The 18,500-nt window shown below is 42.4% G+C and overlaps 1 protein-coding gene across 1 annotated transcript in view; it reads left to right on the forward strand.

The window, feature by feature from the left end:
• The window catches only part of COL12A1 (collagen type XII alpha 1 chain), a 127,064-nt gene that overhangs the window by 62,996 nt on the left and 45,568 nt on the right, over positions 1–18,500 (forward strand). Inside the window, exons 28-37 of the mRNA XM_053602255.1 lie at positions 9,167–9,306; positions 9,602–9,734; positions 9,841–9,867; positions 10,530–10,672; positions 13,475–13,604; positions 13,974–14,113; positions 14,478–14,607; positions 15,819–15,961; positions 16,973–17,102; positions 17,719–17,861. Coding sequence (XP_053458230.1) covers positions 9,167–9,306; positions 9,602–9,734; positions 9,841–9,867; positions 10,530–10,672; positions 13,475–13,604; positions 13,974–14,113; positions 14,478–14,607; positions 15,819–15,961; positions 16,973–17,102; positions 17,719–17,861 — 1,259 coding nt within the window. The remainder of the gene's footprint in view (positions 1–9,166; positions 9,307–9,601; positions 9,735–9,840; positions 9,868–10,529; positions 10,673–13,474; positions 13,605–13,973; positions 14,114–14,477; positions 14,608–15,818; positions 15,962–16,972; positions 17,103–17,718; positions 17,862–18,500) is intronic.

An 18,500-nucleotide genomic window follows, 5' to 3' on the forward strand; every position in this document is an offset into this window, starting at 1 on the left:
GTTCCTGATCTAAGTGGAAATGATTTCAATTTAACTCCATTCAGTACGATATTGGCTGTAGGTTTGCTGTAGATGGCCTCTGTTAGTTTAAGAAATATCCCTTCTATAGCAATTTTCTTAAGTGTTCTGATCATGAAGGGATGCTAGATATTATCAAAAGCTTTTTCTGCATCAATTGAAAGAAACATATGGTCCTTATTTTTTAGTTTGTTTATGTGCTGAATTACATTTATAGATTTATGTATATTGAACCAGCCTTGAGACCCTGGGATAAATCCCACTTTGTCATGGTGTACAATTTTTTTGATGTGTTGTTGGATTCTGTTTGTTAGGATCTTATTGAGTATTTTAGCATCAATATTCATTAGTGATATTGGTCTATAATTTTCTTTTCTTGTTGGGTTTTTCCCTGGTTTGGGGATCAAGGTGATGTTTGCTTCATAGAATGTGTTGGGTAATAGTCCTTTTTCTATATTTTGGAAGAGGTTTAGTAATATAGGTACTAGTTCTTCTTTAAAGATTTGGTAGAATTCTGATGTAAAGCCATCTGGTCCTGGGCTTTTCTTTTTAGGGAGATTTTGTATAGTTGATGCTATTTCAGAACTTGATATAGGCCTGTTCAACATTTCCACTTCATTCTGGCTAAGTCTTGGCAGGTGGCGTACTTCAAGGTATTGGTCGATTTCTTTCAGATTTTCATATTTCTGAGAGTAGAGTTTCTTGTAGTATTTGTTAAGGATTTTTTGAATTTCTAAGGGGTCTGTTGTTATTTCATTGTTACCATTTCTGATGAAACTGAGATTTTACTCTTTTTTTCCTGGTTAGGTTGGCCAAAGGTTTATCTATTTTATTGATCTTTTAAAAAAATCAACTTTTGAATTTATTGATCTGTTGTATAATTCTTTTGTTTTCAATTTCATTTAGTTCTGCTCTGATTTTGGTTATTTTTTTTCTTCTGCTGGGTTTGGGGTTGGAGTGTTCTTCCTTCTCCTGTTGCTTGAGATGTCCCATTAAGTTATTAACTTCCTCTCTTTCCATTTTCTTGAGGAAGTCTTGCAGTGCTATAAATTTCCCTCTTAGGACTACCTTTGTAATGTCCCAGAGGTTCTGGTAATTTGTGTCTTGATTGTTGTTTTGTTCCAAAAATTTGATTTCCTTCTTTTTTTTTTTTTGTAGAGACAGAGTCTCACTTTATGGCCCTCGGTAGAGTGCCGTGGCCTCACACAGCGCACAGCAACCTCCAACTCCTGGGCTTAAGCGATTCTCTTGCCTCAGCCTCCCAAGTAGCTGGGACTACAGGCACCTGCTACAATGCCCGGCTATTTTTTGGTTGCAGTTTGGCCGGGGCTGGGTTTGAACCTGCCACCCTCGGTATATGGGGCTGGTGCCTTACCGACTGAGCCACAGGTGCCGCCAGTGATTTCCTTCTTAATCTGGTCTATAACCCATCTATCCTTCAGCATAAGGTTGTTTAGCTTCCATGTTTTTGTATGGGTATGCAGGTTCCTGTTGTTATTGAGTTCAACTTTTATTCCCTGATGGTCTGAGAAGATGCAAGGAATGATTTCTATTTTTTTAAATTTGCTGAGGTTAGATTTGTGGCCTAGGATGTGGTCGATTTTGGAGTATGTTCCATGGGCTGATGAGAAGAATGTGTATTCCATTTTGTTGAGATGAAATGTTCTGTAGATGTCTGTTATGTCCCGATGTTGAATGGTTAAGTTTAATTCTAAAATTTCTTTGCTTAGCTTCTTTTTGGAGGATCTATCCAGCACTGCTAAAGGGGTTTTACAATCTCCAACTACTATGGAACTGGAGGAAAGTTGCTCATGTCTGTTGGAGTTTCTCTTATAAATTGAGGTGCGTTCTGGTTGGGTGCATAAATATTAATAATTGAAATCTCATATTGAGTATTACCTTTAACAAATATGAAGTGTCCATCCTTATCCTTCCTTATTTTGTTTGGTTTAAAGCCTATTACATCTGTGAATAGGATTGCAACGCCTGCTTTTTTCTGCTTTCCATTTGCCCAGAGTATAGATGGCCATCCCTTCACCTTGAGTCTATATTTGTCTTTTAATTTAAGATGCAATTCTTGTATGCAGCAGATATCTGGCTTGAGTTTTTGTATCCAGTCAGCCAACCTGTGCCTCTTTAGAGGACAATTTAATCCGTTCAAATTAATTGAAAATATTGATAAGCCTTTCGAGAGTCCGGTGGACATTTTTAATCCTTTTGCAACTGTGGAAGTTGGAATTTGATCAAAATTTTCTGGGTGGGTTTACTTTTGTGGTGGAGGATTACGCTGGTCTTTATGGAGGATAGGTCTGAGAATATCCTGGAGAGCTGGTTTAGTTGTGGCAAATTTCTTCAACATGTGAATGTCATTGAAGTATTTAATTTCTCCGTCATAAATGAAACTCAGTTTAGCTGGGTACAGGATCCTGGGTTGAAAGTTATTTTGTTTTAGGAGATTAAAAGTCGATGACCATCTCTTCTAGCTTGAAAGGTTTCATCAGAGAGATCTGATGTTATTCTAGTATCAGTTATTCTAATATTCTTGCCCTTGTAGGTGATGGTTTTCTTTCATCTGGCTGCTTTCAGAATTTTCTCCTTCATATTAACTTTAGTGAAATTGATTATGATGTGTCTGGGGGATGTCTTATTCAGGTTGAGTCGTGCTGGAGTTCTGAAATGTCTTGCTATCTGAATTTCAGAATCTCTTGGCCTGTCTAGAAAGTTCTTCTTCATAATCTCACGGAGAAGAGACTCTGTGCCTTGTGAAGCCACTTTGTCGCTTTTGGGGATCCCTAGAAGACGAATATTGGTTGTCTTTGAGTTGTTCCAGAGCTCTCTGAGAGAGTGATCTGTTTTTGCCCTCCATTTCTCTTCCTCTTTGAGAGTTTGGGAGCGTTCGAAAGCTTTGTCTTCAATGTCAGAAATCCTTTCTTCTGCTTGCTCCATTCTGTTACTGAGGGATTCTACTGTGTTTCTCAGATCTTTGAGTGCTGCAACTTCTTGTCTCGTTGTGTCAAAATCTTTGGTCATTTGGTCTTTGAATTTGTTGAATTCTTGAGATATCTTTTGGGTTACTACTTGGAATTCTAATTCAATCTTATTTGCTATCCAGATTCTGAATTCGATTTCTGACATCTCAGCTATTTGTTTGTGCATGGGCATCTTGTGCTGTGTCTGCCCCATTGATCCTTGTGGGAGTTGATCTACTCTGATTATTCATATTGCAAGCGTTTTTCTGTTGATTTCATCTCATGATTGTTTTTCACCATTGCCTCTGGCCATCCTCAGAGTTGGGGAGGTGTCTCTCTAAGATTCGATCCCAGTGGGATCACTCTATTGTTGCTGGATCTTTGTAGGGAGTGACCCTGTGTAGTTCCTCTGGGGCTGCCCCAGCCAGGGAGTTCTGGTTGTGGAATCAGCTCTGAAGTGTGACACACCTGGATCCAGCAACAGGGCAGGAGGTGGTGTGCACGGTTCTGGGAGTACCTGGTGCCCAGTGACTTTAACACAGAGAGCACAAGGCTCCAGCAGTCTCTGGCCAGGAGAAGGGCTCTGCGCAGAGGCAGGGAGGGCTACAGAGGTCATGGGGCTACCAGAGTCCCTGGCCAGATGAGCGGGCTGGCTTGGAGGCAGGGAGGGTACAGGAGGGAGGACGCAGGGTTGTGCGGCTCCCACAGTTCCTGGTCAGGGCATGCGGAGGCCGAGTGTGTGTGGGTCATGGGTCGGGGGTTGTGGCGCAGCTCTTATGGAGTGGTCATTTCATTTCTTAATGGTACTTTCTGCCAGTATTTAATTAATAATGCTTGGATTCATAGATTGTTTTCATGTATTTCCTTGTTAGAAAGTGTCCCATCTTCTATCTTTGAATTCATTTCTTTATGTTCCTTTTTTCATTTTTAATTTTTTTGAAGATAGCATCTTGCTCTGTCCCTTAGGCTGGAGTGCAGTGGCAGTATCATAACTCACTGCAATCTCAAGACTCCTGGGCTTATCAATCCTTCTGCCTCTGCCTCCCAAGGAGCTGGTATGACATGCATCCACCCCAACTCCCAGAAAAGGGTTTTTCTGTTTTTTGTAGAAGTGGAGTCTTGTCCTTGCTCAGGCTGCTCTTGAACTCCTGGCTTTGAGCAACCCTGTTACCTTTGCCTCCCAGAGTACTGGGATTACAGGTATGAGGCACTGCGCCTGGCCCTCTTCATGATAATTTCTTTCTGTCAGTGACTATCACTAGTTCATCTTTCACCTACTTTGGGGTGTGTGTGTGTAGGAAGTGGGTGGGTAGGAAAGCACATTCTCAGATTCATGTTAGACATTTGTTCTGCAAAAGATGCATTAGGTATCAGATATTTTCTGAAGTCTTACTCTATGTTAAGTGATATTGGGGTAACAAAACATAAGCATCTTTTCTCTCAACAGTTCATGATTTATTTGTGCAGATAAAAGATAATTAATGACACATGAGATCAGGTGCACAGCTGTGAGACTGTGCACTGTCACATCTCAGAGGAAGGGAAACTCCCAGCAAGAGGACCATAGGGAATGGTGGCCAAGCCCCAGGGAAGCCTGCCAAGGCCCCTCCTTCCTGCCAAGCCCCAGGGCAACCTGCCAAGGCCCCTCCTTCCTGCCAAGGCCCCTCCTTCCTGCCAAGGCCCCACCGACCTGTCAAGGCCCCACCGTCCTGTCAAGGGCCCTCCTTCCTGCCCTGGTTTCCAGAGTTGTCAGTGTCTCCCCATCTCATGGTGCTTCCATGGTATTTAACCCAGTTATTACCGTCTGTTGGTCTTTCTCTGTCTATTCTCCCTTCCTTTGCTCCCTCCTGGTGAAGGCAGTGACATTTATGTTGATCAACTTGGTATCTCGGCTGCTTGGCACATAAGGATCTAATCCAGTCCTCAGCACGTAATGCCCTCATCCAAATAGTGGTTAAAAAAACTGAGGTCTACTTATTGTACCCTCAATGAATCCCCAACAATAAAAAAAAAAACAAAAAACTGAGGTCTAGAGCCTGCAGTGTTCCCAAGAAGTGCACTACATATGCAATATAAAATTTTCTAGTATCTAAACTAATAGAAGTAAAAATAGATGAAATTAATTTTCATGTTTTCTTCAACCTGGCGTATCCCAAGCATTATCCATCTCCACATGTATCTGTGTAATAATTATCAATGAGATATTTCATTTTCTCTGTAATAATTCTTCATGGTCTGGAGTATGTTGTATGGCACAGCACATCTCAATTCAGACTAGCCACATTCTAAGTGCTGGATAACCACACGTGGCTGGTGGCTTCCACTGTGGACATTTATATGGGCTGCTCAGCCTCATTCGGGAATCTAATGGTGGGATCCGTGGTCTGGAACTTTGACCTCCCAGCCAGTAGAACCCTCACCAAGGACTCAGTAGCTCCTCTTTAGTGCCCAGCTGTCGACACCTGGGTGTCTGGTCAAATGTCACAATGGGCCCCTTAACTTCAGGTGTGTCCTTGTCTTCTTTTTTGACTCCATTATTTCCTTCCTTCTTAGAAGTTTTGTTTGTGTTCTGGGCCTTGGTTCTGGTAAAGGTCACAGCTAGAGATAAGAATGGATGTACGTGTGTCGAACTGTTTAGAAAACCAGTGCATGGTGCCCCATGATCGCATTAATGTACACAGCTATGATCTAATACTAATAAAAAAAAAAGAATGGATATACGTGCATGAGTAGACAGACAGTTGTGCATGAAAGTGATATAATTATAGCAAAGAGAAAAAGAAACCAGGAAAAAGGCTAGTGAAACAGGTAATGTAGCATCCTAGATTAGCATTTTCAATATGTTTCAAACTGTATGATTTCCAAATGATATTTAGAGATATTCTAAGTATCAATCATTGGTTTGTTTTGCAGTTGTTAGTGGTACCACTCATTTTATCTCAGTGGGCATTTTTATTGTAATTATCAGAACACATTTTATTATTATTATTTTTTTTGAGACAGAGTCTCACTCTATTACCCCAGGTCAGAGCGCCTTGGTGTCATAGCTCACAGCAACCTCAAATATATGGGCTCAAGCAATCCTCTTGAGTAATTAGTTTAGTTTACTTTTACTAGAGACAGGGTTTCACTCTTTCTCAGGCTGGTCTTGAAGTCCTGAGTTCAAGCAATCCACCTGCTTCGGCCTCCCAGAGTGCTGGGATTACAGGCGAGAGCTGCTGTACTCAGCCTCTTAGAACACATTTTTGATGGCTCAGGGTTTTTTGTAGTTGGCTTCAGTTACCAGGAGAGAGAGAAATAATTGACAATGAAAGCTCAGGACTGGTGGCAGACATCAAAACATGCTGGTGGTGCAAACCAACCAGGGTGCTGGGCAGGGGCTGGTGAGAACCAGGATTTCAGCAGTTGTATGGTCTCCAAGCATTCTGTTCCCTGGATGTGGCCATTATTGTCTTGTGCATATCATGATCCACAGGGAAAAGGTTATGCATGGACCCCTAGGACTGTAACAAGCTCAGAGTTTCTTTCTTGTGGTGAAACTTCTAGGCTAGAACTCACTGTGTGGTTAGGCCGGCAAGTGCCAGTCAGTAGTCATGTGTGATGCTCTATGTGGTCAGGGTGGCACATGTCAGTCAGTGGTCAGGTGTGATGCCCTCACTGTGTGGTCAGGATGGCACATGCCAGTCAGTGGTCAGGTGTGATGCCCTCACTGTGTGGTCAGGATGGCACGTGCCAGTCAGTGGTCAGGTGTGATGCCCTCACTGTGTGGTCATGATGGCACATGCCAGTCAGTGGTCAGGTGTGATGCCCTCACTGTGTGGTCAGGATGGCACGTGCCAGTCAGTGGTCAGGGGTGATGCCCTCACTGTGTGGTCAAGATGACATGCGGTAGTCAGTAGTCAGGGGTGATGCTCTCACTGTGTGGTCAGGATGACATGCCATAGTCAGTGGTCAGGGGTGATGCCCTCACTGTGTGGTCAGGATGGCACATGCCAGTCAGTGGTCAGGTGTGATGCCCTCACTGTGTGGTCAGGATGACACGCGGTAGTCAGTGGTCAGGGGTGATGCCCTCACTGTGTGGTCAGGATGGCACGTGGCAGTCAGTGGTCAGGGGTGATGCCCTAACTGTGTGGTCAGGATGGCACGTGGTAGTCAGTGGTCAGGGGTGATGCCCTCACTGTGTGGTCAGGATGGCACGTGCCAGTCAGTGGTCAGGTGTGATGCCATCACTGTGTGGTCAGGATGGCACGTGCCAGTCAGTGGTCAGGGGTGATGCCCTCACTGTGTGGTCAGGATGGCATGTGCCAGTCAGTGGTCAGGTGTGATGCCATCACTGTGTGGTCAGGATGGCACGTGCCAGTCAGTGGTCAGGTGTGATGCCCTCACTGTGTGGTCAGGATGGCACGTGCCAGTCAGTGGTCAGGGGTGATGCTCTCACTGTGTGGTCAGGATGGCACGTGCCAGTCAGTGGTCAGGGGTGATGCCCTCACTGTGTTGTCAGGATGGCACGTGCCAGTCAGTAGTCAGGGGTGATGCCCTCACTGTGTGGTCAGGATGGCACGTGCCAGTCAGTGGTCAGGGGTGATGCTCTCACTGTGTGGTTAGGATGGCACGTGTCAGTCAGTGGTCAGGGGTGATGCCCTCACTGTGTGGTCAGGATGACACTCGGTAGTCAGTGGTCAGGGGTGATGCCCTCAGTGTATGATTAGGATGGCACGTGTCAGTCAGTGGTTGGGGTGATGCTCTCACTGTGTTGTTAGGATGGCATGTGTCAGTCAGTGGTCAGGGGTGATGCCCTCACTGTGTGGTCAGGATGGCACGTGGTAGTCAGTGGTCAGGGGTGATGCCCTCACTGTGTTGTCAGGATGGCACGTGTCAGTCAGTGGTCAGGGGTGATGCCCTCACTGTGTGTTCAGGATGGCACGTGTCAGTCAGTGGTCAGGGGTGATACTCTCACTGTGTGGTTAGAATGGCAGGTGTCAGTCAGTGGTCAGGGGTGATGCCCTCACTGTGTGGTCAGGATGACACGTGGCAGTCAGTGGTCAGGGGTGATGCCCTCACTGTATGGTTAGGATGGCACATGCCAGTCAGTGGTCAGGGGTGATGCTCTCACTGTGTGTTCAGGATGGCACCTGTCAGTCAGTGGTCAGGGGTGATGCCCTCAGTGTATGGTCAGGATGGCACGTGGCAGTCAGTGGTCAGGGGTGATGCTCTCACTGTGTGGTCAGGATGGCACGTGGTAGTCAGTGGTCAGGGCATGTTGCTTTTTAGGTCATTTAAAGGAAGGTAGACGCTTATTTGGTAACAGCAGTGATGCGTGTATTTAAAGAAAATAAAAATGAAGCTCTTTTTGGGTATTATAACAATAGATTTTGAACAACAAATATACTTAACTATTTCCTTGGGCATCATCTTGGGTGAATGATATGTTTAGTTTATGACATTTTGGGGTAAGAAAGAGCACCTCTTAACCCAGGGCCCAAGTGTGTGTCCGGGGTCACTGATGACCTAGAGAAGGTCCATCCTCTCTCTATGCCAGAGTTTGTGATTTGTGTATTGTTATGAAAAAGAGTCTGTGGGCTGGTTTAGATCCTCAAAAACTTGGAGACACAAAGTGGTTAGAAACCACTGGGTTAGAGGAATATTACTAAATCGTACCTTTAAAAAATAATCATTTAAAAAATAAAAAAGCAATAATTTTTTAAAATTAAATCATAGCTGTGTACATTAATGCAATCATGGGGTCCATGTGCTGGTTTTATATACCATTTGAAATATTTTCATCAAACTGGTTAACATAGCCTTCCTGGCATTTTCTTAGTTATTGTGTTAAGACATTTATATTCTACATTTAGTAAATTTCACATGTACCCTTGTAAGATGCACCGTAGGTGTGGTCCCACCAATTACCCTCCCTCCACCTAACCTCCCCCTCCCCCTAAATAATTATTTTAATAGAATGTCAATACTAACTTATTGTATCCAAATAATACAATTTCCAGAGCTCCACATTATGTCTATTTTTCAAATGAACTGCTGAAATATTTGGTGAAATATTTAGCTCCGAGCAAAGTACTTAATCAGTTTCTCATGTCCATTCAAATGTAACAAGGCAGTTCTACTATCATAAGTTTGTAGCTCACATGCAAAAACTTAGTCTTGCTTTTTTGTCATCTTAGGATCTGTGCCAGCCCCAACAAACCTAAGAATTACTGACGTAACACCAGAGAGTTTCAGAGGCACTTGGGATCATGGAGCTACAGACGTGTCTCTCTACAGGATAACGTGGGCACCTGCGGGAAGCTCAGATAAGATGGAGGTAGTGTTAACTCCCTTAATTGCTCCCTCTTCTTTCTCTGTCCTTCTGCTCTCCCCTTCCTGCCCCATTTCATTATAGGGAAGTTTATTTCGGATATGTGTTACTTCTGCTACTAGATAGGCATCCTTTCCTGCTGATGACGCTTCAGCTCATGGCATTCTTCAGAGTGGGAGGAGGAACATCTGTCTGAAATGATATCGACAAACTGCTATTGAGTGTATAAGATGTAAACAGTGTATAAGATGTAAGCGGAGGCTTAATTTTGTGTGGATATGTCTTTGTCCTCTTTTTCAAGACCATCCTAAATGGAGATGAAAATACTTTGGTATTTGAAAACCTGAACCCCAACACTCTCTATGAAGTTTCCGTGACTGCCATCTATCCCGATGAGTCGGAGAGCGATGACCTGATTGGCAGTGAGCGCACACGTAGGTGTTCAGTTTTCAAACAGGACATTGATATTTTGAAGTTAATTTATGCAAAACTAGAGCTAAAGCTGCGTTAGTAATATTTCCCCCATTTGTTTTCTTTTAGCTCGTTTGATACCCATAACAACACCAGGTAAGAATTTACTTTAATGTGCATCATTGAATGAATAAATGCTAAATGAAGGATAAATGAATAAATGAGGGAAAATGCTTCAAGTACCTTATGAATTGCTGTAAGTACATTAGTCCTTCTGCTTTTAAATTGTAAGGTGTCCATTTTGGGCCTCTTTTTGAAAAGCTTTGTTTTGCTGATACTTGCTGAGGAATGTATTAATCAACTTGGATTTCCATGATAAAATGTCAGTCTGGACGGCTTGAACATCAGAAATGTATATGCTCCTAACTCTGCAGCTGGGAGTGTAAGATGGCAGTGTTATCTGACGAGGTTCTGGGGGGCCTCCCTCCTGCCTCCTCTCAGAAGGACCCATCCCACTCCCATGACTTCAGCTAACCCCAATGACCCCCCAAACACCCCATCTTTAAATGCTGTCATATTGGGGGGTCAGAGCTTCAACATATCATTTGGGGGAGGACGCAAGCATTCATTCCATACTAAGGAGCCATTTGAGATTCAATGGCCTTGTTTATTAAGGGGTCAAATTTAACTCTCAACCTAGAAGTATATAATTCTCTTGATTTTCATGGGAACTGTATATATATATGTGTGTGTGTATTTTTTCCCCAAGGGGGAAACATTCTGTGTTCTTACTCTGTTTTTCCACAATATTCTTTCAGCTCCCAAAAGTGGCCCCCGCAACCTTCAGGTGTACAATGCCACGTCTAACAGCTTGACGGTGAAGTGGGATCCTGCTAGTGGTCGTGTGCAGAAGTACAGAATCATTTATCAGCCTTCATCGGGGGAAGGCAATGAACAAACGGTAATTTGTTTTATAAAAACTGTAATGATAAATTCACCCCATTTCCCCCTAATTCTTCCCCCTCTCAATGTTTAGCTGGTCACGCCTGTCATTTTAAGGGATGTAGGTTTTTCTGTACTGGATGAAGTCATGGGACTCTTTATCCATCATTCCATCGAGGCGCCATTGTGGGGATCAGTAGATGCTCTCACAGGTGATGACAGTTGCTCTTGACAATGGCTTCAAAGCAATGAGCACATGCTTCACGCACCCACATTTCACTTAAGAACTATTAGGGCTGGGTTATCCATGGGGCTGTCTAGATAGCTGTTGAATCTACACAGATATTTAAAACATCCCTTTAACTTAAGTGCTGAAAGTTTGCTAAATTTGCTTATAAAGTTTATTTTCTTTTACTTATTCCATTTTTCCTCTGGTTTTTGTATATCATAGGGTATGCTCTATATTTGTTATTTCCAGATCCAGAAGCCTCTTCACCTAATTCATGCTATTTATCATTTTTATATTGTCCAAATAAATGGAAGTACCCAAGAAAGACAGAAGGGCTATACACCCAACCTGCATCTTCGTCTTCCTACTCTCTTCCCTGATTTAGTAGGGCCTTTGTCCATTGACCTTCCGTACTTTAGTTGTCTGCCTTTGGTCTTTCTCCAACTTTGTGAAGGTTGTGACTTTAACTGGGCATATTGTCCTAAATCAGGAAGTGCTATGGTTTTTTACACAGATAGGATTACGCCTTCAGATTCATTTCAAATATCTCTATTGGTCAGGTCCAGAACTTGGTTGACTTTTTGTATATAATATTCACTTATAATGCTTTAGAGACACATGCATTATTAACCTCCTCGGGTCCTGTCTTTTACCAGTTTAGAGGTGTAAGCAGAGGTAGAGGCTGGCAGTGGTTCAAGCATATCATTAAAAGTCTCTGATACTACATTGTATGTGTGCTTGGCTGAATCAGAAACTGTCCCATCCATAGTGTGACTTTTGACTTGGTCTACTGAGGTTTTCATAGCTCAAGTCTTAGGTAGTCTGATGTTTTAGACTGGGAAATTCATCTGTTTTAGTTAAATTGATTATCAATAATAAACAAAACATCAACTGTAATCAATTGACTTTTACATAAAAATAAGATAAACAAATTAGGTGGACTGATTTTTTTTTTTTTTTTGAGACAGGGCTCACTCTGTTACCCCAAGTAGAGTGCTGTGATATTATAGCTTATAGCAACCACAAACTCCGGTGCTCAAGTGATCCTCTTGCCTCAGCCTCCTGAGTAGCTGTGACAACCAGGCACCCACCACAATGCCCAGCTGTTTTTTCTATTTTTAGTTACAAATGGGGTTTCGCTCTTGCTCAGGCTGGTCTTGAACTCTTGAGCTTAGGTGATCCACCCGCCTTGGCTTCCCAGAGGCTAGGAGAACAGGTGGACTGATATTTTAATTCTGGCAAAGGTCTTTTTTTCTATGCCAGGCCGGATTTCTGTAAAACTATGAAGGAGGTGAACCTTGGCCTCCATATATGCCTTCTTGGTGGCACTTAGGCTCTAACGGGTTCTTTTACTGTCCCTTAGTTGTTTGTTATCATTAGAAAAAGTCTCATAGAGCTTGTCCTCTGGAAAGTATTAAACCTCTGAGAGTTTATTATTCTTACGGGTACATGCATTTTACTGCTAGTCAATGAAATTATCAAGGGCATTAATCCCTAATGCTAGCTTTTTTTGGAGAGTTCGGTGGCAGAAGTAGGTAGATAGGTACCTTTCTGCTTACTCATAAGACGAGTTCTCTTAAGCAGATGCTTTCAGGCTTGTTATGTATCAGATCTTTATAAAAAGGGCTTCTAGTAATATTGATTCTTTTCTCTCATACCCTCACATATGACATTTATTATAATCAGCCACTGGAGCTCAATTTGCTCATATTGGGGATAACTACAGTGATTCACAGAGGTTTTCTCTGGCATTCAGACCTCCTGGGTGGATGGGTGCTAAGTTGGAAACATCTGGTGTGTACTAGCACTTCCAGCCATCTACATGGCTCATGTGGGCAGCGTGCCATTTTCCTGCGATTTTAATTAGTATGGCATAAACATCGGAATTCAGTAGACTGTTAACAAATCGTACAAATTTTCTTTCAACAAGATAGCTACATGGCCTTAAGCAATGAATAAAAAACTTCAAACTCCATAATTGGAAGCAATTAAAAAGTTTCATACCACGAAGCTAGTATCATGGAGACCCTGGGAACCCCCTGCCTGAATGTGGCCTGGCAAAGGGTCTGGTCACGTCGTCTTACACAGCTAACGCTGTCAGAGTGACAGTGTTTTAGGGGAAACACCAAGAGCTTTAGATCTTTTGCTGAATCATTTTAATGTGCTTCTAAAGCAAATAGAAAACATCTGGAAATTAGTAAGAGTAATACTGAATGGTGTGGAGACTCTGAAATTATGCAATTCCTTGGTGTCTTAAAGTCCCTTTGTAACCTACTTATGATGAATGCCTTTTTTTTGAAGAGTGCTATGAAATGTGTTTTGGATGAAATTTTGCAGTGCCGGCGGCCAACAAGTTGAAATATCTTTTTGAGGTCACCAGTTTAAAGCTTGGAATCCTTTTTATGATGTGAAGTGCATATTTCACATTTGAAATGATCCCATGAGATATATTTTAAGCATTCTCTGTGGGCTGATGGCAGAACGTGGCATCGGTCTCACATGGCTGCTCTGGAGAAAGCACTTTTTCTAACCCGTTAGTGAGATGGAAAGAACAAGGCCAGTAAGTCTCATCAAGACCTGTTTTACCCCCAGACCACAATAGGAGGACGACAGAACAGTGTGGTCCTGCAGAAACTGAAGCCCAACACACCTTATACAATCACTGTGTCCTCTCTCTATCCCGACGGTGAAGGAGGTCGGATGACGGGGCGAGGAAAGACCAGTAAGTGAAACCAGAGTACCTGTAGCTACTGTAAATAACTCTTGCTGCAATGGAACCCCATCTTTATCTGGAAAAACCGGGGTGATGCAAAGTTTTACCGATGTTTTAAAATTCATTTAAAAAAATGGTATTTTTTAAACACCCTTGCTGGGCAATATCTGTTTATGGAGAAAGACTTTTTTACCCTAGGAAAAAGTATCTTCTGGATAGGTGTGGCACACGCACCTGACCCTAGGAGACTGTGTGTGTGCCCTTGATTTGTTACTTCCACAGATGTTTGTGCGGAGCCTGGGAGATGTTAATGAACCTGTGTTTCATGCATGCCTGGTTGTTAGGATGATACTGTGATGTGATCTCTGTGCATTTCAGAACCTCTGAACACCGTGAGGAACCTGAGAGTGTATGATCCTTCTACCAGCACCTTGAATGTGCGCTGGGACCACGCGGAGGGAACTCCTCGGCAGTACAAGCTCTTCTATGCACCGACAGCAGGTGGTCCAGAGGAACTGGTAACTATTTCCTATAGTGAAAAATGATAGTTTGTTTAAACTGTAGCCAAGTGATTTAAAATTGAACTTTAGAGTTGAAGAAGTTTATATTCCTTTAATAGGACTTGGCAGAGAGTAAATAGTTGGTGCCTTTGAGCCTAGGTAGCAGAGAGGTGGTGGGATTGGGGCAGGAAGAAGTGGTTGTTCCAGGAAGTTCTAGAGGGGGAGAATCGGGGGAGTGTAGGTACAGAGAAACACAACATCACATCCCAATATTAAGAGCTTGCTTCTTGACTTGGTCTTGAAATGGTATTGTATTGTTTGAAATATTATTTCTTTTGTAAGTTTTCAAATCAAATGATTTATATTTTATTAAAATCTTTAGGTACCAATCCCTGGGAATACCAATTATGCCATTCTTAGGAACCTGCAGCCGGATACCGCATACACCGTCACGGTAGTTCCTGTTTATGCTGACAGCGAGGGGGGCCGCACATCAGATACTGGAAGGACTTGTAAGTCAAAAAACTGAAACCTTAACTTTTTGTCATAATTTTTGCTTTTCATTGTGGGGACCATATGGACTCATTAAAGAAAGTTAAGAAAATTCAGAATGATGGAATTAAAAGCACAATAATTACCTATTGTTCATCTCCCAAACATTACCTAGTGTTAACATTTTGGTATGTGAAATGACACTTTCCTAATGGCATTCTTCTTCTGAAATGACAATCTCAGGATTTGTGGATGGGTGCATAATCGTTGGTCTGCCACTTGAGATATTCTCTTTCACTGACAGAAATTCATTGAGTTTTACTTTGTGCCTTATAAATCATGTAAAGTGACACTTGTAATTGGCTTTCATAGTGCGAATGCTGGAAATCTGTTCATCACATTACTTGGTTGCACATTGCTCTGGTTTGCTGAAGTGCTTTTTTGGTCTTAAAAATCAATGCTTTTATTTGAGAAACCAGTTTACAGTGGATTTACAATTTTTTGAAGTATCGCTTAAAGAGTTTGTGCAGATCATAAAGATTTCTTTTGCTTTAAAAATATACTTGACTGATGGTTAACAGAGAGCAAGCCTGGATGTCTTCCTTTGGTAAAGGATTAGTGGTCTAGGAGATGGTGTTATTGTTTAAATTAGAGTTTGAGGTTAGTATGTAGAATTAATTTGTAGATTTTTCTAAAAATCTACAGGGGCAGTTAATTGAGAACTATTTCCACCTCCTTTTGCTTTTTCTCTTAATCACACAAAGTGTTGTGTAGATATTTGTTGAGTGGAGAAGGAATGAATGATGGGAATCAGGTGACTGAGTTAGATGCTCTCCATAGCTGTTGTCAATTTTACTCCCAAGGCTGACTCTGGCCATTTTTCTTCTCTCTCCCTCCATTAACCTATGTTAGAGAATGAAGTTCCTTTTCATATTGATTTTTCCTTGTCTCATGTCCCTCCTTTTATGGCCAATCCAATTCTCCTATTTTTACCAGCTTGTTTTTATTGAAAACAATGTTGCTTCCATGTAGACAAAGGCAGTAGTTGCTAATTTTTACTAAATTTGGATTTGGAGACTTTTAATCAGCTTTTGTGTGTAGGTAATTGGGAATTTTTTAAGGGCAGTCATAGTGTTTATCCTATTTCAGAGTATAAGTTCTGGAAAAGGGATAAGAAAAGTTTGACTGTGAAATAGATTTAAAACATAGATGTTCGCTTTCATTTCCTCAGTGGTGAGAGGGCTGGCAAGAAATGTCCAGGTGTACAATCCGACACCCAACAGCCTGGATGTGCGCTGGGACCCTGCGCCCGGGCCTGTGCAGCAGTACAGTATTAGGTATTCCCCTGTGGCTGGCACGAGACCCTCAGAATCTGTAAGTAATTTTGTCATGGAAGCTGCGTTTCCTGATGAATGTGGTAGTTACTTGTTTCTGTCATGCTCGGCAGCATTGGAGAGCACAAGCCACAAACATGCCCACGTCTCGTCCTTAAATCATTGTTTCTGATGCATTAAGGTAGATGTATCAATTATAGGATTAGAATAAAAAGAGTATCTTGGGAAAATGTAAATTACTGTATGAATTAAAAACCCTAATGATAAATATGAATTATTGTTAGAGCTTATCAATATGGGTTTTTGTTGTAAAATACAGATGTCTTTGCTTTGAAAATATCTTACAGTTTACCTTCACTGGCTCTTACGGATTGTTTAATCTATCTTTATTTCACAATGTTACTTAGTTTTGTAAGTAGATTAATGATTTAAAAATCGAAAATTATTCACTTGAATAAGCAGAGAATCAGAAAGTATCCAGAAACTAGGATAGTGCTTTCCTAAGGAAAAGGACATTTATAAATTAATTTAACTTCCAAGTCTTTGCAAAAGTAAGCAAAGACAAAAAACAAACAAATGATAAGCAATACTTTTTTGTTTGTTTGTTTTCTGTGGGAATATTGATTTTCATGTCCCTGCATATGGGAGGAGATAATTTGACAACTTTACCCTTATCCATTGCATAGAGGCTTCATGTCAACACAAAAATCTCTCCTCCAGTCTGGGAATGCTTCTCCTATGTACCTGTAACATGCAGTTCGTTCTTTTGGTAAATAACATGAGCCCTAGATATTGTATTTAAGAATCTTTGTTGTAAATGTAAATGGAGATAATTGAAGCTACTAAGTGTCAAGGATGAACTAATTTCCCTTAAAGAGGGAATTCACAAGGACAAATTGCGTCTAAGGGTGTGGTCTGGGTAGGTCTCCTGGCTTCTGATGTGTCCGGGCTCAACCTTTTATTATATATATTACTGAGTTAACTAACCAAAGACTTGGTAAGCATTTGGGTTGTCATCAGGCAGAATTTGGCCTCTCCCATCCCCCCGCAGATCGTGGTGCCAGGAAATAGCCGCTCGGTGCACCTGGAGCAGCTGACCCCAGACACCCTCTACTCTGTGGACATTGTGGCTGTCTACTCAGACGGAGAGGGGAATCCCAGCCCTGCCCAGGGCCAAACGCGTGAGGCAGAAATCCTTTCTCCATCCCTTTCCTGCGTAGCTAGATTGGCAGGGGCCGTCCGAGTGAGTGAGGGTGGGAGGCCGGTGGCAATGGAGGGTTCAGGGAGCTTTCCCCTGTGTGCAGGCGGGGTGGACCCTGTCTGGGCTTCCGCACATCCACGTCCCAGGCTGGAGCTTTGGGTCCACGGCTGTGCTTTGTGCCCAGTGAATTTCATTCAGTTGTTTTCTTGTCTGGGACCTAAATCAAGGAGGAGCTTCCTTCTGTCCTCTGCCCTGGGGTGAATCTTCTCACCAAATGTGCACTTTGGAAATCTGAGGGCTTGGCCTCTGTGTTTCACTAAATGGATGTGGTCATAGAGATTAAAAGAATCCCCTTTTTTCCTAGTCGGTATGTTTCGGGTTACATCTAACTCTGGGTGCTGAAAGTTCAACATGTGATGTAGCTCTGAGCCCTTTATACTGTTTATGATTTCACATTAAAACTGTAGAAGATGTGCCTTTTATCATAAACAAGTAAAGATCATAGCGAATGGGGGACACCTGTGAGCAGCTTCCTTCATCCCACCCGGTCCTGCTGGCAGACAGGAATCACACTCTGCTGGATTTTATTCATTTAGTTCCACGGAGTGGACCACGGAATCTGAGAGTGTCTGGGGAGACGACCAACAGCCTCTCTGTCACCTGGGACCACGCTGACGGGCCGGTTCGGCAGTACAGGATCATCTATTCCCCGACTGTCGGGGACCCCATTGATGAATATGTGAGTTTCACTCCCACATCAGCACATTTATAACCCTGGCGGTTGCAGGGGAAGAAGTTAAACTTTGCCTTTAGAAGAATGTTGTGATACAGCTGATGCTTGACTTTTCCTGTGACAGTTGCATTTTATGACTTTCTCTGCCAGGAAATTGGGACCAGCAAAATGTCCCTAGTCTGGCCTCTCACACCATGGAGAAGCTATGTCTCTGGGCTTATTTTTATTCTAAAATCAGATAGAAAAACCATCGTATGTCATGATTACCTGCATATTTGCAGCCACCTAATTATACCATAGAAACTAATTCTGGTGAAATACGTGTATGATACCTATTATTCTGGAATATCCAAGTTAAAGTTCACATTATATGATTATCCAAATCCGACCCTTTCTTCAACTCTCATTCCTCTACAAAGTCTCCCTTAAATACCCCAGAGCTAATTGATTTCTCTTTTCTCTCTAAACGTGATGTTTTGTGGTGCACTTTAGTTTTAGAATCGATATACATATTCTCTTCTGTTAGCTGCAAACTTTTTGAGTGTGTTACCTGGTCTTTCCAAAACCAGACACCAGGTTCTGGTGGCTTCATCACAGCCCATAGCCCTCATTATGTATAGAAAAACTTACCACTTGATTTGAAAT

This window comes from Nycticebus coucang, chromosome 9, assembly GCF_027406575.1.
Source record: "Nycticebus coucang isolate mNycCou1 chromosome 9, mNycCou1.pri, whole genome shotgun sequence".
In the NCBI taxonomy this organism is placed as follows: domain Eukaryota; kingdom Metazoa; phylum Chordata; class Mammalia; order Primates; family Lorisidae; genus Nycticebus; species Nycticebus coucang.